The 26,196-nt window shown below is 45.5% G+C and overlaps 1 protein-coding gene across 5 annotated transcripts in view; it reads right to left on the minus strand.

The window, feature by feature from the left end:
- The window catches only part of SPEN (spen family transcriptional repressor), a 66,865-nt gene that overhangs the window by 27,532 nt on the left and 13,137 nt on the right, over positions 1-26,196 (minus strand). For 4 of the 5 annotated variants that reach the window (XM_082328843.1, XM_082328841.1, XM_082328840.1 and 1 more), the window contains exons 2-3: positions 19,864-20,184; positions 16,039-16,515 (exon numbers count right to left, since the gene is read on the minus strand). In XM_082328843.1, the coding sequence (XP_082184969.1) occupies positions 16,039-16,515; positions 19,864-20,184 (798 nt within the window). Of the gene's footprint in view, positions 1-16,038; positions 16,516-18,569; positions 19,838-19,863; positions 20,185-26,196 lie in introns of those variants that run through there. The other variant, XM_082328842.1, reaches the window with a different exon arrangement.

The raw sequence follows: 26,196 nt of genomic DNA on the forward strand, positions 1-26,196 counted from the left end.
GGAGATAAAAGAGACTCCGAACCAGTCGATGTAACAGGATACCCGCTGCTTTTCGTCAATGGCAGCTGCGCTGAATCAAGGGATCTCACAACTTGCCCTACCCTTTTGCAATTTTAAAATGTGGGGCAATCGTCATTTCTGTGAATTGATTTGAGAACGGTGAGTCAGCTGGAAGGCTGGTGACTACCCTCCTTACGGCGAGCTGGAAACGCCGCAGCCTTCGTGGAAAATAAAGCAGAAAGAAGCACTAACACGCGCTGCGGGCGACACGCTGCCAAACTTCAGGTTTGAAAAACAAAACGAAACAAAACCAACCTCCGATTGTCAAAGCGAGTTAAGAAACAAGCCACCTAAAATCAGTGGAAAGCCTTTTCATTTTTCAAGGGAACATGTGCCAAATCTCAGCAGGAAAAAAAAGAAAAAATGAGAAGGTTTTTTTTTTTTAATAGCTGCCTTCAAAAAATGTTTAACCAGAACTGGTAAATGATCCAGGATTTTTTTTACAGAAATATGCAGAGCGATTACCTGTTTTTCCTGCCAAAATTAACTGAAATCAGGAACTCTGCCTAGATCAGCTATGATTCAATACCCTGTCAAAATAATCTCTAAGTAAAGATTATCTCCTAGAAAGATCTATCCAGGACAATAACACAGGACAACCGCCCGCAGCACGAGTCCCAGCCGAGGGCAGGTTATTCTCACGGCTGATGTCAGCAGCAGATTCCCGAGTCGGGTCAGGAAATCCAAAGTTAATGTACAGTCGGAAGCAACAGGAACCTTTTTTTTCTCGTCCCTCCCTTTCCAGATCCGAGTTAAGTCACCGTAGATGATCTCTATGCAAAAAACACCAGCTGGAAAAGTCGGCTAGTGACAGCGCTGTGTGCTGGTCAGCTCTACCCAGAAGACATAAATCCTTCTGATACTTCACGTATCATCAATAGGCCTCGGAAAGAAACTGCCAGTTAAAGATTTCTCGGGCCTGGGAAAACAGCACCAGAAAATCGGTCAAAGTATCCTGAATGCACCAATGTCTTGTTTGGAAAAAAAGAATTAGAAAGACCTGATTATTGCCAGCCAACATCCAGCACTCGGACACCACCAGGTGACTCCATCAGTCCAGATGGCTGTTCTGCCACGCTCAAGGAGGAATAACCACGATGAAAATTCAAGAGGTCTGGGCAGAGGGTTAGCATCTCTTTGTCGGAGCCGATTCCAACGCTGACCTAAATATGCAGGCGAGCAGCAGGTAGTTGCTTTGTACACATGATGTGTCCTGCGTAATACCAGTCCGCATCAGTGTATTTGTAAGAAAAAAAAACAGTTCTCACATCTGCGGAAATAAATACGAGGGTTTTTTTCCCAGTTAAGAGGAGTTGTTGAACCTGAAGTTAAAGATATCAGAAAACGCAGTCAAACATCTGAAGTTTGTTTGTATGAAGAGATCAAGAGGTAACAAGTCGTTACCATATTTTGCAGACTACAGGCGAGCAGCTGGAGGGGCTCAGCCCACACGCGCACACCGCAAAGAGCCTGAACTCTGCTCTTCCATTTCATAACAAAGCTTTACATTTTAAATCAATATATACGCAGACGCTGGCTGCTCGGCGCGAAAGGGTGGAGAAAAGCGAGCCGGGGAGCAGAGAGCTACACCTAGTATCCTCTTGGTGTAATTAATTACCCTGTGCCCGTCGCCCCGGCCTCCCGCACCTTCGGAGCTGGCGGTGCAAAGCACGCCGGGATGCGACTGCATGACATTCTTGGCTCCCTTTCAAGCCGCTGAGAACTCGCCACCCGAGGAACTTTGGTTTGTACATGTCACACACGCAGCCTCAGAAGTATTTAACAACACACAGCTATGATAAAACAATCTACTGAGGGGGAAAAAAACACCAAAACAACAAACCTACTGCATGTAAGCAGGAAACAGTCACAAAAAGCACACAACAAATAAAAAAAGCATTTACTGCTCTGCAGAAAGATCATTAAATATTGCAGACAAGTGGAATTAGGACATCCCCTTTCCCTTAATTTTTTCTGTCTTACCACGCCCAGAAAGGAGACTTAAGAAATCTCCTGCTAGGCTGGAATCCTAAATCGAAAGAAATGAAATTAAATGATGTTTAATGGGAAAGCAACACAACCATGACAACTCACTGTCTTTCAGCTGGCCAAGTAATATAGGCTGTTTGCAGTATTTTTTCAGTGTTTGACCAGTAAGTTTTTAAAGATACAGTCTCCAGATAATATTTACTATATATTTAACCCACGCCAAGTGACTGGCGTATTAACATCACGTCTTAATTTCTGTGACAGGCCATATTGATATATTTACTTTAGTCATTTTATCATGATGTCTGACACCTGAACTTGGATGAGAAACAAAAGCAAACTGAAATGGATCATGGAAAAGATGAAGATGCTGCTCAGAAGGACGAAGGACTACTCCCACCCCCAGAATCACATGCTCTGAGGGTTTCAAGACAGCTGTGGGCTCCTTTTAATTCTTCCCTGCAACTAAATAATCCATTACGATCGCTAAAAATATGTACGTTTATATTAATCCCTGTCTGGCTGATGGAGACTGCGCCCAACCCACAGCCAGCGTTACCACCTCGCTCCTCGACCTACGTCCCTCTGTCCTCAGGCTTGAACTTTGCACAGCCAAGAATAAAAACCACTAACCTGGGGAAAAAAAAAGTCTTGGTTACAAACATATCAGCCTATCTATGCAGCAAACAGCTGACTCAGGAGCCACAACAGCTTACTACTGCTGGGAAGACGCTATCCAAGCCCTCTGCTCCCCGCGCTGGCTGTTAACTCGGCCGCGGATGGGTTTGGTGTTGAACTTGGGAGCAGCTGGAGTTGCCTGCGTCCCCAGCCGCCGCCTCTTCGGAACGCGGATGCTCCCAGGGAACGGTGGGACCGCTCACGCTCAAAGAGGAAACCCCGGGAAGCCGGAGGAAATGCTTTCTCAGCAAACGGCCATGGTGACGGAGCTCGGCGCTGGGAAAGATTAAAGTCATCGAGGCCTTGAGGGTGAAGTACAAAGCCAGCTCTTTGGCGTAGCTTTCCCACAATTAAACTTCCACCGATGCAAAGAGGGAAGAAAGAGGCTGGGTGTGAGAATACGCGAGCCCAAAAAGCCTCTGTTTTTCAACACTACCTTCATCTAGGGAAGCCTTGGGTCAAGAACCAGCCCCCGTGAGAAGTCCTGCTGCAGCCCCCCCAAACTCCCACCTCCTCCGACCGCGCCGGGATTCAGCCAAATTATTTGAAGCGCCGCTGGGACGTGTCTGCAGAAGAGCCGCTGCCCAGGGCTGCCGGCACCGATAAGGCTGCGATCGCAGCGGCTTTTAAAAGAAACGTCAGGGCAGAGTTCACCGTTACGGCAGAGGAATGGCTTGTTCGGTCTAGAAGAAAAATCGCTTTCAACCCTTTGGCCAAAATTAGCGTAATACTGTTAAAGTAAACAGCTTTGGCCAGCTATCTGCAGACAATCTGAAGTAGTATTTTGCAACTGTCACCTCAGAGCATACAAAATCTTCTTAAAAAAAACATTTTAGTTCAAGACTCACGGGAGGCAGGTATGTCTTAACACCCCTGCATTGCAGATGGAAAAATAAGGTAAGAAGAGGCCAAGGGCTTTGCCCAAGGTCATTCAATGAATCACCGAGGGAGCAGGCTGAGGAACTTGATCTCCTGGCTCGCGGGAGGCCAAATCTTTTCAAAATACCGAGAAAGCAACATTTAAAGGCAGTTTCCTAAACAACAACTGCACTGTTTTCATGAAGGGATCTACCAAGCATTTTTTTAAAAAAAACAACCCTACTCCAAGTACTGTCTATAAGCCAGGATAGTAAAGTGCCATTTAAAATGCAATCACTACCGTGTCCAAGTATGTTACTACATGTTTACTTGAGGAGTAAAAAGCAACTTCTTTTGCCTTAAAAGCACTGTCAAATGATTTCCTGGGAATAAACACTTCTTAATACAATTCTAAAAGCATTTGGCCTTAACTACATGGACATTGTGTTGAGCACTGGATGTTTTTCAGAAGAAAAGCCTTTTTCGTACATACGCTAAAAACAAAGAAGCACCAGCTCTGATTCACCTCCAGGTTATTTCAGTCTTGCAGAGGTAGAAATGTTTTTTTAACATCACGCTGCCGGCAGATCACGGCAAACAGACCCGCAGAATTAATTCTGTCTTTCTGTTTTAGAAAAGCATCGCACCTTGCCTTAAAAAAAACCCAAACCAACCTGACACTATTTTTACGCCCTACATCCCCGACGGCTCTCATTTGTCTGCCATCCGGCCCCACGCACGCCCGTCGACTCCACCCTCGGCTGCTCCTTACCTTCTACTCCCCGGGGCCGCTCTCCCTGCCCGCGCGGGCAGCAAGCCCCTAACCCTGTGCTCTGCCCTGCCAAAAGGCGGCTGAGATCATCGCCTCCCTCTTCGAGGCACTGTTTTAGCGTTACACAAAATGCCATTTGTTGAAATTCCCGATTCGGAGCGGTTTTGAAATGGTGCATCCTCTCCTATAAACAAATAGAATTGTTCTTCGGATGGGAGTTGCAATGAAAAGCATGCCAAGACACACAGCTGATAAACAATGCCTCTTAAGTAAAACTGGGAACATGCAAAGCTTAATATAGAAATTCCATTTATGGCAGATAACGCTGTGGAAGTTTAGTACTTCTAAAAACGGCCACCATTGTCCAAAGAGCGAAATCTAAGAGAAAACGGACAACGCGACCCTACTACTCCATCAGAAATACGTACATTTATTAAGGGTATTTTTCAAACAGAATTTCTATCTTCTACAGACTTTCAAAGAAACGCTGATAAGATGAAGGGAAGAATAATTTTGGAGGCTTTCATACCCTTTTCTAGACCAACTACAGCAACTGGGAGATGCACACGAGCACTCCGTCAAACTGGAACGGTAGCTGTTATTCTCACGTAAAGGACTACTTAAAATGGAAGGCCTGGGAAAAAAAAAAGTCATTTCTGTGATCTCAGGCGGCATACATTATAAAAGAGAAGACATTTGATGAGTTGTATGCTAAGGATTAATTTGCCATTTAAAAATGCAGAGAACAGATGGATCTCTTGGCTAGGACTATATTTGGGAATTACTTCATTTTCTGCCCACATGCAAATAAAAATATAACTAAAAGTAGAACTTTCTGTGAAATTTCACATGGGTAGAAAACACTTAAGTCACGAAAACAAAAAAAAAGGACAATCTTTGTACGGAACAGGTAAAGCGCTATAGCCTAGCGAATGCATATCACGTTGGTGGGGAAAATGTGTCTTTACATTTGTCAAGCAACTATTTAGAGTAACGCCAGCCTTCAAATTGAAAAATCAAAACCAGAATCATATGAGAGAGTGGTCCTCGTGTTTGTCTTTTAAGAGTAACTTCAGAAAAAGCATCCTGTTGTAATTTAATTCAGCAGTATCTGTTATGATTTAGTGGTTAGACCTCCACATGGTCAGAAGTCCAGGGCCGTTTTTGTTGACCGTCGCATTAAGATGTACAACCTGCTCCCCTTCCCAAAGAGCCTGGGACGGTTCCATCGCACGAACCAGGGATCGTAAAGCAAGGGTGAGGACTTAGGTATTTGTGGGAAAAATGCAAAAGTAGGGAAAAATGCAAATGAAAAATGCCTTACATCCTCAGAACTCCTCGGATCGACTGCCTTTACATCCCTGGCCTCCGTGCCATGTGGCAGCGGCTGCATCTCGTTACCAGGGCTGGGAAAGGAGGAGCAGCGCGAGGCAATTTAGCTGGTACACTGGAGATTACGGGACAGAAGAAAAGTCCTCCGAGGAATTCCCACACGCAAAGCCCACGTGCCCCACCTGCGTGCTTCCCTTGCGGGACTTGGTGCTGACAGAGAGCAGGCTTTAAAACCTCCAAACCATAGCAGCACAGCGAGGCACAGTCTGCAAGCCACGCATACGGCATTAATTAAGCATCTTCCTTTTTTCACACGTGATTTCTTAAAAGTTGCAGGCAAACTGCATGCTAAAAAGCAAAACCAACACAAACTACTTCTGAAATACTTGTTAGATAGCATCTATTTGTTGGAAAAACACAACAAGCCATTCCTCGCTTCCCTCCGCCTCAAAACAAACAAACGAACCGAAAACTTACACGCCAGCATTTACCCAGCAAAGCCCCGACCGGCGCGGGATGTCTTCGGCGTATTCCCGGACTCTGAAACAGGGATAAACGCAACTCCACGCGCATTTAGAAAGCGAAGAGGGACAGAAAATTTGCACTAACCCGATAGCTTCCTTTCTGTGACTATTCATCCTTCACAATCCAGACAACAGGACATACCAGGCAGTAAACAAACACTGAAGGGAGGGACTAACTTCAAAGCAACTGTGTAAATCTTACATAATTTGAGGGTTTGAGATCTTGCAGCAAAGGAGGTGTCAGATGATCCAAGGAGGTCAAACCTGTAGCAGCCAGAATTAAGTAGGGCACTTCGCATCTCTCAATCAGCCCAGCCCGGCACCATTTGTCCGTGGGGAGCCAGCGCTGGCTCATTCCTGGGAATTCACTTTCAGGAGGAGAACAGTGCCTTTCTTTCACCCGTTATCGTGCTAGAAAAGCTTTTTACTCTCAAACGGATGACAGATAATAAAATATGTGAATGCCCTTATTGCCAGGATCTGCTGGAGATGTGCCTTAATTATTCCCCTTTCTAAAGGCTTTCATGTTTTTCTCCAGGTATAAAAATGATGAAGATTTCTGGGCATCTGTGGAAAATATAAGGCAACTGTGGAAGAAATGAGGAGACGGCCCTGAAAACCACTTCCCTCGCGTAGAAAGCATTCTCCAAAAGGTACTTCTGCTGCCACCCTAGATTTCTAAGTGTCTTCTAGCCAAAATCATCGCTTTGAACTAAATAAAGCAACTGCACGCCGAACCCCCGTCATTTTTCAGAGAGAAGTGTTTGAAAGGCTCCGCGTTTCACTTCTCCCAGCAGGAGAGAGGACCCGCGGTTGGAAGGAGATGGGCTGTTTGCTTCTGAAACCCAGCAAGCGTCGGGAACCACAAGAGCAGGTCCCCTACCTTTGTTACCGGATTCCTGTGAGAAGGAGGGACTCACACAGAAGTCTTGTTTCTTAATGCCATGCACACCAAAACGGCTCTTTCTGTTCTTGTTTTGGGCACTTAATAAATAATAATGCAAGGTTTTCATGGGTTTTATTAATATGGCATCTACACAGTGCACTGCTCCCTCTTCCTCCTTTTGGAAACTCAGCTTTTGCTTCCCTTAAAGATTTTTAAAAAATAGGACTTCCTCCTGGCACATATAAATTGTTTCTCCTCTATCCAACATCGAAGGCCTCCCTTCTCTCCCGAGTCTGTGATTTTCCACTCGTAAACGTGCTGCATCCTCTTCTCCGCGCGGCATTGCCACTGACCGCAATGATCTCGAGAGGGATATCTAATCGCCCGCTAAGAAGCTTTCACACTTAAAACCCTGATGCCATCATCGGTGGTTTCGGCACTTGTGACGCCGCAGATGGACTATGCTTGATGCTTGGACGTTAAGGGCATGCGTTTAATTCAATGGGCGAAGATTGAGGGACAATATTCTCTTTTTCTTCCCCCAGTAAGTTTATTTACCGTTAATTCACATCCCTGTGACCTTAGTTTAAGCACAGCATGTTCTCCTTCAAGTTGTTTTTAAGGTTAACGCCCAGGTCTCAGAAATAGGCCTGGAAGAGAGCTGTTCTCCCAGCCCTTCGGTTTTAAGGGGAAGGTTCTCCTCCCGACGATATCCCAGTGCCCACATCCACGCCTCTGGCAGAGCCAGAAACGTCCTCTTTGGGGAAAAAACCCCAAATCACTGTATTTGCAAGTCCGATGTTTAAGATGTGAAGGGACGCTCTGTCTACGCTTCATGTAACATGTATGGCTGAACACAAGTGGCGGCTGGATTTTTCGTTTGATCACCGTGATGACTGGTATTTTTTCAGGAAGCGTTCGATACAGCTCTCCTCTTTTGCTATTCATCCCTCCACGTGAATATTCATTAGAAATTATTAAACTGCCCATTATTCCAAAGGTCTTTACGGCGGGAATCCACTCCCCCACCTTTTGGTGCCTGTAATGTATGTGTCTCCATCTGAGCTGTCTAGACTCCCTTCATCATCAGTGGAGACAAGCAGGCACTTCTAGACTACGATCCCTCTAATCTATTTTAGCGATGATTCACATCCGAGTTGTGAAGGAAGGGGAATCTGGACCGTGTGTGCAGAGGGAGGCACCCAGCACAGCCTATCGCGCCGCGCCGTTCCCCTGCTTTGTTTGGCTTCTTGGGGGTTTGATTTCCCCTCGCCCTTTCGGCGTACAGCAGGAAGAGAGCGGGAGGCAGATTTCTTCCTGCCTTCGGGATCCCTCAGACGCAGCCCGGCTTCTGAGAAGTAACACGGGCAGCTTCAACTTCCCTGACCTCAGCTAATTCTTTCCTTCCCTCAGCCTACTCAAGATGATTAAGCAAAATACTTGGAAGGAAATCAAAGCCTTAAAAACGCAATTAGAAGTGACCATTTTGTTAATGCGCGCATGCACAACCCCAAAGTCAAACCCAATCCACCGACGGCACCAGACTGCAGCACGCCCGCGGGAAGAAAAGCAAAAAAGCAACGGTCGGCAGCTTAACCAACAGCCCGGCGCAAAGCTCAGGAGGACGACGTGTTCCCCAACGCTGGCTGCAGCCCTGCCCTCCATATAGCTCGGGGTTTTCCCACCGTTCCTAAAAAAAGGAGGTTAGGAAGGCCTGAAATTGCCAAACCTCGCAGCAGGCAGCGGCTCCCGCTCCTGCAGACCTGCAGCTGTCTGCAGGTGACTTAGAAATGGTATTTTTAAAACGCATGGGTTTTTCTCCCCCCAGCAGAGGATAAGGCAAGTTCACACGAGGGTCCGGATTTAGCTGCCAGAAATCCTCGTATTTGCTAACAAAGACTCTGATCTAATTGCAAGAAGCCTTTACAGCATTCAAAGAAAAGTATCTCTTTAACAGAATGCAAAACGATAAAGTCTTTTGAGATGATCTAAATAGTTATCATCGTAATAAAATAGATATATTTTTGTAGGACCCCTTTCCTTTGCATCCCTCCCTAACACGAGGAATTTTTAAGACTCTCAACCTGAAATTAATTTGGAGAAAGACGGAAATCTTTCTCTGCCTGTAGAGGCAAAGAAATCAAATGCACTTTGAAAAAGCAGCAGCAGCAGCAGTTAAGCTCCTGGGCCCTGCTACAGAAACAAAGGCTGACAGACCAGATTTAGATAAACACCTACTTCTGCAAATTTAGGAAGAGGCTTAATTGCTTTGTCATTTAGAGCCAGCACTTACCAACTATTACTGGGAGTACTGCGGGGGATGGGGGGTTATTAATTGCAGCAAAATGTCCACACTTTTTTTGGCAGCTCATGCAAAGAAAACTATGTATGAAATAAAAAAGCCACCTAACTTGACGATAATGTTTTAAAGGATTTTATTGTATATTCATATGAAAGATGGGGGGCGTGGGCTCTTCCAGAGGAGCTGGCAATGTTGAAATGTCTATTTTATTGTTGAAATTTCTATTTTATTTCACAACTGAGTTCCACCTGCTTCATATCACGGCAGCGGTGGTGGTAAGATGTGGGGGCAGGCTCCAAAGTCGCCCATTTTGGGGGATTTTTGGGGCTCATTCCTCCAGCGGGGAAACCGGTGCTAATTTCTAGAGTGGGCAGAGCGTCGGGCACTGAAGGAAGGTTTCAAAAATAAAAAGCGACCTAAAACTCAAAAGGTTGAGACGGAGAGGCCGGTTACCTCCCTCAGACCTCGCTTTGACACAGGCGCTGCTGTTTCACTGCGTAACCGCGGCGCTTTCCTGCGCTGTGTGAGAAAAAAAATCTCCACGCAAGAGCGAAAGCAGCTCCAGCGTTAGGGTTTTTTATTTAAAAAAAAAAAAAAAAAAAAAAAAAGAGGTTTTTGTAGAAAGCTGAGGTATTTTTAACCGCCGGGTTTCCAGGGCGGCTGAGGGGCGGCGCGGGCGGCCCCGCCCCGAGGGCGGCGCAGCGGCGGCGGCGGGCCCGGCCGGCTCCCGCCGGTTCAGACCGGTTCTCAGGCACAAACAACCCGCCCTCCCCGCTCGCTGAGGCGGCCGCCGGCCCGGGGCTGCGCGTCCCCCCTTCACAAAGGCACCGCGGCGAGGAAACCACCCGCCTTTCGCTTCGAGACACCCGGGTGAGGCGGCCCCGGCCGCCCTGTCCCTCCCGTGTCCCCCCCGCCCCCGACCGTGCCGCCATTACAGCGCCGGGACGAGCTCCCCGCTGCCACCAGAGGCTACGAGGCGACCTAAAGCGGCGGATTTTCAGAGCGAGATAAAAATCTATTATGCAATGCGCATTTTTAATAGATTACTCCAGAGTATACAGATGAGGTAATGCGAGTTGGCGCCCTCCCCCAGCCGCTCTGTCAGCAGCTCGGCGGCGGCGGGGCTGGGGCGGGAGAGCGCGGCTTCGCCGCCCTGCGGGCTGAGGTGACGGACGGGCGGCCGCTGGGTCCCGTCCCGAGGGGACGGAGACACCATTTGCTCGCCAGCTGCGAAGAGATCTTAGATCCTGAGCGATAGATGACTTCCCCCCCCCCCCCCCCGGAGGATTTATTTATGTGTAAACATGGCGTGTGCGTGCGTGTAGAAGTAGTTTGGTTTTTTTTGCCGTCCGTTTTTGAGAAGGGAGGGTATAAAGGTTTCCTTTCTGTATTTTAATCTCTTCAGCACAAAAATATCTCCTCTCTCTTCAAAGCTATCTGAAAATTTTCTGCCTGTGCTCAATTTCAAGAAACTTGATATACTCCCAAGGGTAAAAAAAAAAAAAAAAATGTTTAAGAGGATGGTCTAGGTTATATTTAGATGAGAAGCAGCGCAGGCTGACATCAACAGAAACGCAAGAAAGAACAAAGTGAAAATGCTCGACAGCTGGTAACAAAAACCTGAGAATACCTGAGTTGGATTTTTTAATTTTCCTTTCCCTAATTCACATTTCCCTGTACAGAGAGAACATCAAAGCAGCACATGGCTTTACGTGAACAAAAGGTAAAGATTAGGTGTTGCACCTGAGTCTTACAGGATTTACTGTTGCCTTTGTGGAAATTGAAAAAGAGGCTTCCTACTCTCTGCAATTTTTTTGTTTTGGTTTGGTTTTTTTTGTTTTTAAGTCTCAGTGCAATTCTTTTTCCCATACCAATAGGAGCGTGCTCAACCCTGTCGTCCTACCAGAAGGGATTAAAAATATTCAGGTGATCTCTGCAGTGCAAAATTTATGTGGAATTATTTAACATCAGCAAAGGCCATCTCTCAGATTCTTAAATGAAGACTGAACAGCTACGTTTAACCTCATTCTTCCTGATTTTTCAGCTGTCCCCAGCAGAGGCATCTCTCAACCCACTCAAAAACCCCGAGTCCCGTTCTAAGTCAGTGATTCATCACTGGCTGGCAGACAAACTGTGCGGGAAAGAGGCGATGAAGACAATGGTAGGGAAAGGTTTGCATTATGTAATGAAACGAAATTCACTTTTTTCTACTTTCACTTCAGTTCTTTAAACAGGCTAAGAAAGTCCCCGACAAAACAAAATACACTGCAGCCTCCATGGGAGGCTTCAGGGAGCCTGTTTTTCCCATGATTAAAATTCTCTTGGCAGTATTTTTCATCAGTTTATTTCAATATTAAGACACATAAAATAACACATCCATATTCCTTTCCAACTGTAACTCATTGCTCCAGAAAGAATTTCATCACAGAGAAATCTAAAATTAAAAAACAATCTCTAATTACTTTATGAAAGCCTTGCCCACTTGTCGTTAGAACTTTAAGTACAGCTATCAGAATTATGGAAAACAATCCATTTTCAGACTTCTGTATGCGCAACTTCTTACCGCCGCTTTAATTCCACACTACAGGAATGACTACGCTCTCCTAAATCCTGGTGAAAATAAAGTCACTTTGCGTCTAAGCTGAAGTTGCTTTTTTAATTCCAGAGCAAGATCTGTTTTCCTTCCCAAGCTGTAGGAAATTATTATCTAACTAGTAAATCCTCCAGCATCCTCAACATCAGACAACCGAAGAAGCACTCTTAAAAAATAAATTAAAGGCGGCGGCAAAAGGAAACCCCAGGTCGCTTATCTGTAAACTTACACACGCATACGCGTGACGGTGTTCACACTTTCACATTCTGGACATCACCTATAGGAAATCAAACGCTTCTGCCAGGATTTTGTAAGTTTAAATTCCATCTCAACAAGGTACTTTGCCACATGCCCAGCTTTTAAGAGCAAAACGTCCCGCTGCTCAGCGCCATGTGGTTCAGCGTCACTGCAGCAAAGCTTTAAAAATAATCACTAACACATGGAACAGTACGAAACGTGTAAAGCCATTTGACATTACAAAACTGAATAAAAATGCACAGCGTTTTTTTTTTAGCACATTAGAACACCTCGAGGAGCAGCCTAGAAAAGATCATTTTCTACAAAAAAAAAGGGGGAGGGGGGTGTTTTTCAGGAGGTTGGGCAGGGCGCAAACAGAATCTGGCTTGCTTCCTATGGGATCACACAGCTTCCATGAACATTCAGCTTCTTCCATGACACGGTACAGAAAATATGTTTGCTAATATAGCATTTGTGGTGCGCGTTCAAATCAACAAAATGGAGAAATTAAGGCTTCTGGTGGCAGAAAATTAAAATATAATTTTCAAGGGGTTTTATAACTCTTTCAAGGTGATTAAAAAAACCCAAAACCCGACGATCCTTCTCCATAACGCGGGCGGGGAATGAGAAATCTCACGTTAAGACAACTCCAAAACACAAACTCGCCCTCAAATCCGCGCAGGCGACGCCATCCGAGAAAGCGGCTCCCGCAGAAAGCGTTCGCATCCACCAGCTTCCCCGCCGCGGCCCGGTGGGCGACTTCCGAGAGGCCGCAAAATACACCAAATAAAGCCCCGCTTCCGAGAATGTGGGTTATTTTTACCGTGTTCTTTTTGGTCTGATCTTCTACATTACTCCTTTGCAGCTCCCATTACAAATCCTCTCTAAACGCCTCCGAATAGACACTTCAAGCAAAGCTTAGCCGAGATTCAATACAACAAACTCCAAACCTTTATGAAATAAAGGCTTTTTTCATTTTTTTAAACAATCTGCGGAGCATCTTTCCTCGCATTATTGTCCAGGAAAATCATCTCCCTTTAATGAAAGTCGTATTTACTTCACACAGCTCTTTGAAAACCACAAGGAACGCAGCCCAAACTTCTCCTTCGCCACCTTTCTCCTCGTTTTTCACAGCGCCTGAAGGACGGCGCCGCGCACCAAAATTCTCACAAGTGTTTAACGCCCACGGGCGTTCACAAGCTCCAGCGTTTGTCCCCAAACATTCACAGGAGCGTGGGGAAGAGCCCCACCTCTAAGCGAACACAACTTGCTTTGCCTTTTCCACCCTGCCAGCTGAGAGACAGACACGAGGAGACTTGAGCGACAAAGTTCTTCAGATGTACCATTTCAGAAGAATTCAGCGTCATAAAGACCTTAATAACTTCACGGCGTGACAGAATCGGCCATTTCCACTTATAATAAAGCCGTAAGAGGATCTCCAGTTTGCTAAAACCCCTGAGAAATACTACGGAAATTGCAAAAAGTAATTCTTCTTCAGACAGTAACAAACCCTCCTCAGTTGTTCCAGATAAATCCCACTCTAGAAATGAAAAATAGATAGGGGATAGATAGATAGGAAAAATAGATGGGGTTTGGTAAATCAATCCGGGGATGACACAGCCAGAATTTACTACCCAGGGTATGGAGACGCAAATACATTTCTGCCTGGTGTGGGTATGTGAAAGCTGGGTATACCGCCCAGCGAGGGGGAGCGCCTTACCGGTAAAGAGGGGGCGAGGCAGCCTTCGCTCGCCACGGGGTACGAGGGGCTTACGTATTTACACTGCTAAATTCAAAGTGTTAAAAATTAAACAGAAAAGTCCACTTGTGCTTTAGAAGACTTCAAGGCCAGGTGGGGCTTCGCTTTACAAAGGAAAGGTATGGTTAAATGTTTATTAGTATCTAACTCATTGCTTAGAAACATGTAAAACTCCTTTCTGATCCTTCAAAATGAAATATATTATCCACCAGATTCTACTACTTGCTCTACTGAATTTGAATTTACTGTATGAATAAGAAAAGTTTATTTCCCTCTCCTCCCAGAGTATCATCCAGTTTTCCATTACTACAACCAGAAATTGCCAAGAAAATGAAATGCTAAAGCACAGCAGATGCTGCTTATCTTCTGATTAAATCTTAAAACTTTGTTCCAGTGGGATCGTATTTAGTCCTCTCAAATACGGAGCAGTATTTCATCCCGTCTCGACATCCCAACAATGACATTTTATAAATATTACGAGTTTCTTGGACTCCCTTCTATCCATTCTGCAACGAGCAAACGAGCACCAGAAGAGATTTTTTTTCCTGCTTGGGATTTTTTTTTAAACCTTAAATGTAACCAGGCCTCCTTTCAATTCATCTTCTCGAGGATTTTTTTTTTGAGACCTCTGGAAGTCTCACCCATTTTTTTTAGCTGTAATAAGTGTGAAAATCTTTGACAAAGGGTTGTCTTTATCTAAGTGTTAAGATCTCATTGAGAGAGAGGTGTTAGAAATAAACAAACCAGCCTTTAAAGCAGCCTAAAAGTCGTCTCAAATATTCTAGAGGTGCTTCTCTCTCCACCTGCTCTCCAGCCAAGACAGGACCTGGAGTTCTAAATCCAGGAGGAGAAAACAATAATGGAAAGAAGAAGAAAATAAATCTTTGCACAGTTCTTCAGACATCGGGGGGGTGGGGAAATCAGAAGAGGAGGAACTGATTTCCTCCTCTTCCCTGCTGCACGCTCTCCCCAGCGTCAACCCATCAAACCCTTCCAGAAGGGCCAATGTTCAAGCAGGTTAAGATTTTATGAGAATAATTACCTTGATTAGAGAGTTACCAGTAGTAAAATTCCACTCATAGTGATAATCGAACACTAAGTATTTATTATACCGATATCCTTATTTACTTAATGAATATTCTCAGTTTTGGAAAAGAACTGGTATGCGAAGGAAACGTTTCCAACTCTGGAAACCCTTCTGAAGAGCAGCGCTCTTCCCCAAACAGAGCGTGAAACATTTACAGGTACAACGGTACCTTCTTGGTTTCCACTCTTGGGGTGAATTTACTCTTAAAAAGCTAAATATCTGAGAGGCATTTCAACAGAATTTTCGAATTATTAAAAGAAATCCAATTATTAGCTCTCGTAGTCATTTTTTTCCTAGATGTAGTTTATACAGCCACACAAATACAGAACCACCGCGGCCGTTACAGAACCAAGGACGTGGGCGCAGCACCAGGAAAGGCATACTTGGCTTTGTTTGGGTTTTTCTTTTAATTCTTCCAAGTCTACCATTTTTGTGAGGCAACAGGGGGAAAAGAATGGGAAGGCAACATATCAACCTGTTAAACGTTAATGGCGATAGGGAATGAGAGGCAACCGGACAATACTACTCATCATTTCCCAATGGATTTAAAAATGTGTCCTGTAAGAAGTAGTTGACCTTAAAATTTGCTTATTCCCTCACTTAAGCAAGTAAAATCTTTACCCCATTCTCCAAGCACGCAGGCAGCAGCCAGGGGTGTAGCACCGCCTCGTGTCCGTACATCCCCGCGTTGCCCAGCTAGCGCCTTACGGATGCTGCGCAGATCCACCACGGAAAATAATTAACAACGGCAACGGCATTCCCCTCGGATCTGTTTCATGCCAACTTCGTCTTTTTACATTGCACGCCGGTTTACTTCTACATCAAGGAATACTGCTTTGCCACAAAACACCTTCTGTTTTCACAGCCCGGGCTCGCAACTCCTCGCCGTGCCTCGGAAAACGACCGGCAAAGCCCACGGGACGGCGGCTCTGGGTCGGGCACCAACCCGCAGTGACCTTACCTGTCGCTGCTGGTACTGCTGCTGCTGCTGATGGAGTCGCTGCTGGAAGATCTGCTCCTGGATCCGCTGCCGCTGGGAGAGCGGGTGGGTCTGGACGCCTGGCTGGCCAGCCGCTGCGGGGACTGGGTCCTGGACTGGGACGAATGCGGCGACCGACTCCTGCTGTGCTGGTAATTCCTCTCTGGCCTTCTGCCTCGTACCTCCCGTGTAATATCATCCCTGTAGATATCCCTGTGTACCACACTGGGCAATGTAAACTGCTCCCGGGCCCTAGGTTCGTAACGGGGGTCGTGAGCATCAAAACGGTTTGGACTTCGACTCCGAGAAGTATAATAGAGCCCGTGTTGTAAAGTCCGCTCTCGAGGATCTCTATAGTAATCCTGATCGTAATGTCTCGTCCGATCAAATCCTCCCGTCCCCCGCTCATGGTGTCCATAGGCACTATGTTCATAAGCACGCTCCCTGTTATCTGAAGCCCTGCATTTAGGAAGGGGGAAAAATATTTCATCAGAAAGGGGCAAGCACAACTAAAAGCAAATCATGCAAACATTCACGTCAGCTCTGAACTTATTTTTGCGACTGCTTCTTCACTAAACAGCAAGAACCTATCAAGCAAACACTGACAAACGTAAAAACATATTACTTGACTCCGAAGTTATATTTGTATACAATAAAGCTGAGCAATCATTTTGTTTTAATCACAATATCGGGCTTTCATGACCAGCATCTTGCCTGCACAGGAAAAAAATACTGCTTTCCAGTGCAGAATCCTCATTTAAGTTGTGTTTGGTTTTTTAATTTTTCTTTTAAATTCAGTAAACAAGAAAAACTTTGTGTTTGCGGACATCATCATTAACTTCTCCCTCCTCCCCCCCTCCATTTTTGCTTAAGAGCTTCAAAAATTTTTCTGGAATTTGGTAATTACTGGAGCTCTTCTAATTATCCTTCTGCAAAAATGGCATCGCAAATTGGGCTGTAGCCATGAAAGCCTCCGTGCAAAGCATGACCCAGAGGTAAGAAGCTGCTTTCAAAAGGGGTAGCGTAACCCATAGAGAAGGCCCAGAAAATGAGGGGTTTTCTTGTTGCTGTTCTAAAATATTTCATCCTCTTAGAGGGAATTTTGCTTCTAATCAGACTGCTACACTCGATTCTCGTCAAAGCTGCATACCCTCCAGAAACATCTTGATTACTCATGTCAGAATACTTAAAACTGCAAGGGTGCAGGCCCCAAAAAGATACTAAGACCCCAGGCAAGGAGTATAAATTAAATTTTTCAGCAGGTGTTTTTGTCTGTCGAGACTGCTATTGTTACTGCAATCACAGAATTTCTCTCTTCACAAGCACGCTGCTCTCAGGTAGCTAAGGTCCATTTTGTTTCAGCACTTCCAACATTTTCTATGTCAATCGAGAAAGGCTCTATGTTCTAAGACAGTTAGTGTGATCTCTCAAATAAAGAGATAGTAAAACTGACAGATAAAGTTAAAAAGAACATTACAAATAGTTTAGTGGTCTAATTTAGACAAGTACCGGGATGGTATGTCTAAGTTACGTCCGCAAAATGAAAGATCAAAAATGATTACATTGAATGTTTAAAAAATACTTGCAAAATTCTAAATATGTCAGGGTAGCCAAAGTTAATTTAAAAATTTAATTATCCATCTTATGAAGGACACGTCAACCTTTTTTTTCCAGCCTTCTCTCTCTGATTCTTCCCTCAGAATCAATTATTAGTCACTTCAATCCCCTGAATCCTAATAACCCAATTCTGCCTGGTGCTTCCTCCTCCTCTCCTGCATCACGGGCCTGTCTTCTATTTAAAATGGCAGAGATATTTCAGGTCTCTTTTATGAACTGAAAATGGGGTTTGCATCTTTTCCGATTAGCATCTCAGGAAGTTCCTTCCATTCCTTCTCCAATGAATCACTAGATCCTTCATCCTCGAAATACATTCACCCTCTGCTGTTAAATTGGAACTCATTTTCAAGGTTTCTACAGAGCTAGCTTGTGTTTTGCCTGCATTTTTTCTCTCAAATTATACATAAGAAACTACCTCACCAGCGCAACAGAATGTCATTAACTTATGTATCTGCTTGAAATTCATTGTTGCCTTTCTATTTTCATTATCTCTTGCTCGCAACAATGGCATTTTGAAAGGTATTTCAGGATCTGGCACAGAAACACGTCTCTTTTTTTTTTCCCCCCTTTTGAAGGACCAAGATCAACAATTTCATAAATGATTGCATTTAGCATCCTACAAAGTGTTAATCAGTGAAAGCTGATTTAATGAGGTAAGAGAAAAAGCAGTATTTTGTAGAGGGTTACTGCTATATAGCTGACATAAAAGAACAAAGTCCTTATCCATGAAAAGGACACAGAAGACAGACAGAGGAGCTAGCAGAGCTGAAAATCTACTGGCTACAGTGCTTTTTTGATTTATCTATTAGTACTAAGTACTACTGGAGTTAGTGGAAAGAGAGGGTTTGACTTGGGTTAGGAGAGGGGCTAATATACACAGGGCAGGACATACCAACCTTTTCCAAGTGTGGAAACACGACCTATATTCCCAATTAAATCTAGGGAGAGAATTGTGAACATAACTTCCCCAATTTTGGCCCCTCTTACAGGGGTAATCCACCTTCTTAATGGGCAAGGGTGTCAAATGATATTTTAGATGAACCAACAAGAAAAAAAAAAAAAAAATCTTAGTGACAAGACAAAAAAAAAAATTCCACTGGAAGGAAGTAGTCCCAGACTGAAACCATAACTCTGAAACCCCCAGACTTCTTTCTTGAGACAGAAGGCACTTAAATAGATCCATTATTTTAATTTCCAGCCCTATGTCTGAATCAAGCAGCTGGTAGAAGATCACCCAATGCACGAGGGCACTCATCGCTGCTGGCCAGCAGGCATCCTCTAGCCGCCTTTGTAACCATCCAGCCCAGTCATTTCTCACGGGCGTATCCACAAACTGGTATTAGCGCCACGTCCTTAAAACTAAAGTATGTTTAATGTGGAGTAGCAAAGAGCTTTTTAAGAGACTAGATAGTAATCCACTCCCCATGGCTACTGGCGTCTTGACTGTATACCATCCAATAAATTCAAGGCAGTAGTTTTTATCCCAGCATTAAAAAAAACACTATAATTTCCAAAATTTAGTCATGTCCATCATCTCTTTTTGCCAATACCATCAGAAAGAATAATCCCAATAACTTGGAAATGATGTAGATCCAAAATGGAAACATCACAAGCTGCCTTCGGTCTTCTCCATCCAAGCGTTATTTCCATGGCTAAGTGTTGTCTGTAGAATCCAAGGGGCCGCATCATTAAAGTCTACTAGAAATTTTGTGGTGACAATCCAATTAACATACCAACTGCGTATAGTGAGAACTGAGAACTAGGCATCAAGCTTTCACAGAATTTTAGGCTCTAGTATTCCGAAGATACTCCACAGAGAACTTCACCACATGTTGTAGAGTAAGATAGCTCCATCTGGCAGCAGGGATACATCCGAGCAAGGCCTTAATATTATCCAAGAAATGGAATCGTTACTTCTAGAAAAGAGTAACTCCAATATCGATGCTGGCCAAAGGAAATCTTCCATCTTAAAACCACCTTATTTCAAGTGTAGATATCCAACCAGCTGCAGAAAACATCCTCTATGGATCCACAAGCCACTGGGATAGAAATCACTTCCGTTTCCAACCCAAAATAGGAAACATAGATAATTCCCAAAATTTTAAATCCATCTGGGGGCCCTAGATACGAGTTTGTGTTTCTCACCATATCAAATACAAAATACCTGCCTAGAGAAACCTTGGAACTTACCCATCAAGTCTCCGCTCATAACGTCCTTCCCGTGCATGAAGCGATGGTGGGGGGCCGTAAGTGGGCCCCCCACCACCTCCTCTGAACCCAGAAACCTCTCTACTACGAGATGCTATGGAAACTGTATCATCCAATCCCCGAGCAGCACTGGGAATGGTTCCTGGTTCATTATAATCCGTCCGTAGGTCTCTATCTCCCATTTTGTTGACAGAGTTGTGTGCCTTCTGCGCACTTTTGATGTCCACAAAATCCACAAACGCTGCCACTCCGCCTTCCGACCCCCTCTTAGGGAGTATTTTGACACTTTCGACACGTCCATATCTGGAAGAAAAGCAAAGCAGAGCACACATATTAGCGCTGGTAGAAAAAGACCGCATTTAGTAACATTGCCTCCTGCAAAATCAACGCCGGTTTCAAACCCTTCGCCCTCCCCATATGGCAGGAAAATCAATCTCAAAGCGCGGCAGAGGTTGGAAGACGCGTTTTCAAGGCGAGGGGAAAAGCCATTTGTAGAGGGGAAAAAGCCATTTATCGCTATATCCCACACTCCTCTCTTTTGGTTAGCCTACCACGAGACTGCCCTTTTCATAACAACAGAGCAACAGCAGCTGAAGAAATAGAAAGGTATTCACAATTAGAGCAGCCCTTCTCATTTTGAACCTGACGAGCAAGACATAATTAAAACAAAACTGTGTCAAAACAAGTAAAAATAAAGACATCCCCACAATTTTCTTAAGAAAAAAATGACCTTGACACAGCAATTCCACGACTCCGATCTATATTTAATCCATTCAGCGCTAAACCAAGACTCTTCACTCTGATCCTCGGGCCTGGTCCCAGACCCATTTCTTTCCACCAGCCCCGCGGGACGCTTCCGAAGCGCGGCCGACACAGGCGCCCCCGGAGCGGGGGTGCTCCTGGGGTTCGGCTTTACACCCCGCCGCCGCGGACCGAGCCGCGCAACAGGCGCGCCGAGGAAAGCCGACGGGGACGCGACACCGCCCTACTTCATGGATGTTAAATTAAGTAATTGCAACACAGGCACTTAGGGATGAGTAAATGTCTACGTAAAAAAAAGAAAATAAAAACAAACGTGTTTGTGCACACAAGAAAACATGACGTAAAAATGTTTTTAAAGAACTTGCATCAACTCATAGCAGAAGGGATAAAATGGAAAGGACGAACACAGCAATGTTTTAAAACAGGCGAGAACTGCAGGTCGTGTTCTGGTAGCTCGTTTCTCTCAGCCAGGAGATGTAGCAAAACAGGGAAGGGCTTTAACTGCAGCTGTTAATCCGTGACAAAGAGAGGCAAAAACCATAGTTTTGAATGCACTGAAAAACGGGAAAGGGACACACACATAAAAAACTAACCAAGAAATATTTGTAAACTCCTATGAAGAACTATTGCAAAAACATTTCTCTTCACAAAGGCAGCACGATGGTGAACAGATGTAAACAGATCTTAAACGAGAAAAGATATTTTCAGCGACACACAGAGGAAAAAGCTACAGCAGTTGCCTGTCCGAGGAGCAAATGCTGTCAGAACCTGCGTCTGACTCCGCTTTACGCGTGGCTTTCAACATACCTTAAAATTTCATCATTGTTGTTGGATGACTAATCCTTAAATACGATTTGAAAACCTGCGTCGCTGACTGCTGGCTTCTCATTCCAACCTGACCTACTACTCTTTATATATAATCTGGTTCGGATTTAGATCTCATTTTCCTCTGGGTTCTACTCCACCGAATACGGCGCACTCACTGTCCATTAAGGAACACGTGCGCCAACAAGAGCATCTTCCAAATCAGTACAAGTTAGGCTAAAAAGGCAAGGTCGCCTACGGGACGCGCTCTTGCCTCTAAGCTGCCCGGAGCAGCGCTTGCCGCCTTTGTACTCATGGGTACAGCATGGCGACGTTTAATTCTCAGGAGTTTCCTAACCTGTGACACCAAACTGGTCGTTTTTTAATTCTAATTAAAAGCTGCAAGGAGCAAATAACGGCAAATAGCACTGCAGGAAAGATGTTTCTCGAAGTTTGCACTCTGCCGAGGCTGGATAAGGTTATCTTACCTTGAAGGCAAGATTTGGAAAGACCAGAAGAGTAGAGGATAGGGTTAATAATATTTGTGCGAGGAAAAAAATGGCCTAATTGGATGTGGCACATGTCAAGAGAGAAGAAACAGGGAAGGAAGAAGGGGGAAGGAAAACAGGAAAGAACCCATTTGAAAAAATGTTCATGCCATGAATGAACATGACAAAAACGATGAAAAATAATTAGGTATCCTAGTCAGCATCACCCTTCAGCAACACCCTTCCAGTGCCAGTTCTCTCAGACAGCAAAGGGAAGAGGTAACAGGACAGAGTGCTCCCACTCTCGCATCCATTGAGTTTTTCTTCTAAATAACGCAGTTACAGAAGTGACTGGTTCGAACACGTACTTTCCTTTTGCTCACTGTTTACACATTCGGTTTCTGGCAACACAAGCCCATACTTTGTCTACAGTCTTCAGGGAGGGGAAAAAAAAATAGTATCTTAGCACAACGCAAGCCCCTAAAATCCTCGGTGACCTTTCTGAGCGCAGCCACCGCAGCCTCCTCGATACGGCGTGCTGCCTGCCAGCTCCGTCAGAAACGGGCTCTGAACGACTCTGCCCACTCGCCACCCTGACAATCCTTTTATTTCCTCGTTCTGAAAATGTAACACATACGTGTTGTTATACGCACAGACCTCAGTTATTTCTCTTTTGCTGCAGAAGATCCAGAAATGTGTTAAAACGTTCAAATATTCGAGCTAACGCTGCCCAGAAAGCGCAGAAGATACAGAACATCGACGTAATACGCTCCCCGTGTACCAACAAAATCACCCAGCAAACTCTTGCAGCCGGAGCTTAAATTTTATATTGGGAAAAGTGTACTTTGGTTGCCATTAATTAAAAATTTATTTAATTTTTTTTTCTAAATCAGAAATGGATGGGGGATGCTACTACTGTATTCCACTGCAGCCCCGGCCCTAAATCACCCCGCTTGGAAACGGCGCGTTTTAATCCCTCCGTTATCCAGATACATAAATACACGCTGCACTTTGGTGTCCTGCACCGTACCCTTGACGAGCCCCGAGGATAATCTGTGACAATCGCCTTTGCTGAAAGCGAGGGAGGCAGACGGGGGAGGCGAAAGGGAGCGTAAGGGGGGGGCTGAAAGAAAACCGAGAAGGAGAGTGCCCCGAGTATTCAAGGACAGCTGCTGGGAGAGGAAGGTTTGCATTTTCCTTGCCCCAACGTGGTCCTGTGATTACACACATCCTTCGGTCCCCCACCGTGAAGATTAATCTGTCTGGTGATCCGACCCAGCCCCACCCGTTGGCATCTCTCCGAGCTGCTCCCGTCTTGGCAGATGCTGCCGGGAGGAGGACCGCATCGAGGGGAGATCTGCAGTGCTGCATCACCAGACGGGTTTACTGCAGCAGAATAATACATTACAAGAAAAAAAAAAAAAAAAAAAAAGATACTTTCTGGAGGGCCGGGGGAGGAGAGGCAGCGATAACGCCGCGTTTCGTTACGCAGATCGCACGTTAAGGCAAGATGGAGGCGAACGCGCTCCGAGGAGCAACCTTTGTCCGGATCCCGAGGGCTGGGAAGAGGGGACAAAAGACAAGGGGAGGCATCGCCGCGACCTTTGGTAACGTTCGCAGAGCGGCTCCTCTCAACCTTCGCCTCCTATCTTTATACCTGTGCGTCAGCCTTTTGCAAGAAGGCTGCGTTTCACAATCGCTGGCAGACCGAACAGAAAACAAAGAGGCGCGTTCGCTCAGCTCCGAATCCGCAGACCCTAACGAAAACAAGGCTTTTTAGTGCCTCTTCCCGTCTGCAACTCATGCCGATTAATCATTAGCTCCACACAGTAACGAAGGCGGCCGAGGCTGTATTTTCGGAGGGGTTTACAGTTCAACCAGAAGCAGAGGAGACGCGGACGTGCGAGAGCTGTTATGTCACCGAGCCCCTCCGCCAGCACAGCGCGATGGCAGCACCCAGCTGTAAACACAGATCTAGCGGCCCTTCCAGAAAAAAAAAAAAAAAAATAAAAAAAGTTGCTCGATAATCACTCCTCCAACAAAGCCACGCTAATCCAGCTTTTCAGACAAAGAAAAGGAATTCATAATTTAAGCATTATCGGTTTATTCACTGTAGATCAAAGCACCTCTATAATCAAGCAGCTGAAATGTCTCTGGGCTCTTGGCATGGCTGCTCGGCATGTTTCTCTCGCTCTCCAGCCCTTCCTCCTCCCCGGCTCTTCCTCCCGTACCGGCAGCCAGCGGGGCCGGGTTGGGAAACGCAGCCTCCGCCAATGCAAGGCCGGGCTGGTTCCTCCTCCCCAGGGGCGACGTGTCACCCAGGCACAGCCAAAGTCATCCCTCACCCCGCAACTCTCCCTGCACCGTAGGCACCCTCGGCACCCTCGCACTCCCGTTCCTCATTAACCCTTTCACCTCGGGTGCTTACTCCAAACATTTGTTTTTCTGCACAGGCTCTGCTATTCCCAAGCACAAGCATTTTAAACAAAGGATGGACCAGGAGGAAGCTGGCCAGCACATATTCAGTAAGCAAATGTTACCATTTAGCTGCAATATTTTATAAACTGATTAGGATCTTTACAGGATGATATATACGCTATAGGAAACGGCAGGTGGAAATCGGAGAGATTCGCTTTTTTAATTTAAACTGAATCCCACTTTAAATCATATTACCGCCTTATTTCTCGTGTTGATCTCCCCCCGAGCTTGCAAAGACCTTTTACACCCAACCACTTTCATGACTGCAGACTTCTGAAGGTCAGCTACGCCCCGGTCGACAAAAACCTCATCTTTTTACCTAGAAGCCAGCACAACGTTACGCTCCAGATACTCCTAAATGCGAGACACATTGCAAGATCAAAAATAACGCAGGAGTTTTTTGCGCTTGTTTCTGCACCGCTCATTAAGACCATGATTTGACAAGCCGGCCTGATGCAGCAGGACATCTGAATATTTTGGATTCACTTGGATTCACTTTGACTGAAGCCAGATATCTTCAGCCATCTGAAAAGCAGGGATGATTTTTCCGTGCCACGCTCAAAACTCCTTCCTCCCCCGTTATTATATAAACCAGGCAAGCCCCGGCCTGCATTATTCAGTAAAACGCTCGCACAGCTTGAAGCTTTTCTTGGCCAATCGCATTCCTCTTGCTTTGTTGTTATTTCATAACAAAATAATGTGACCTGAAATAATACTTCTCCAGATGTCTGCGCCTCTTCTCCTTGCTGGTAACTCCAAACCAGCCCAATGCCCCATGCCAGGGGCTACTCCAGGCCTGCGTTTCCCCCGGCACAAAGCAGATCTGCTCCAGACACAGGGAAACGCAAGATGTGCGAAGGCGAAAGCTGCCGTAAAGGAGGCTGCCGTCGCCAGCTCTGCAGGGGTTTTTAGCCAGGCTGCCAACATCTGTTGAACTCCATTACCATCAGTCCCGGGGTTTTCTGCTGTCGTGGACATCCGTTTCACAGTCCAAGAACTTGGCCCACCGCAGTAGTACGTGTGTCTACTTCCCCTCCGCGTAACGCACAAAGTAACGCGCCAGAAGAGCAGCAAAGCCCCCCGTCTCACCAGCGGCAGGACACCAAGCCACGGCGACAGCTACCCTGCAGAAATCCTGCTCCCAGTTCAGCGCCGGCTTCCGCTGGCAGCGACTCACGACACGAACTGCACGGTGACTCTCCCTCCCGTGCCACCACCAAAAGCAGCGTTCAACATTCACCACTGTTAAGGTTCCTAAGCCAGTAACGCAGAGGGCTTGTGTCTTTACGCAGGCACTTGCAAAGAATAAGGCACTGTGATCGCAACGAGGCCATTACTATAATAAATAAAATATACCATAGAATAGTTGTAACACACTTGGCCTACGAAAACTACATACCACCATGTTCCACGCTTCGTATTCATTATAGCCCCATACCTCGCTTGCCACGAAAAATACTTACGTACTTCTAAATTTTTTTTTTAGAACAACGTGCCTAGCATGGAAGGAAGACTTGAAAGCTTACAGAGACAGAAGAATAAAGGAATCTAAACAAAAGGTACTCAGAAAGGCACAGACCGCATTATTGGGTTTGGGCTCTTTCATAAATACAGCAACTGATCTGTAAAAGACAGACCATAAAGAAGCGTGCGCGGAGGGCCGGGATGAAAATAACGCGAGTTAACTGAAACGCATCTTGATGGAAACAACAAGCAGAATTCCAGAGTCCTGGAAAACTGCACTTAAAATCCACTTTAACAAACGCGGGGAACCGTCACCCGA

The sequence above is a fragment of the Platalea leucorodia genome (genome assembly GCF_965183815.1).
Source record: "Platalea leucorodia genome assembly, chromosome: 17".
In the NCBI taxonomy this organism is placed as follows: Eukaryota; Metazoa; Chordata; class Aves; order Pelecaniformes; family Threskiornithidae; genus Platalea; species Platalea leucorodia.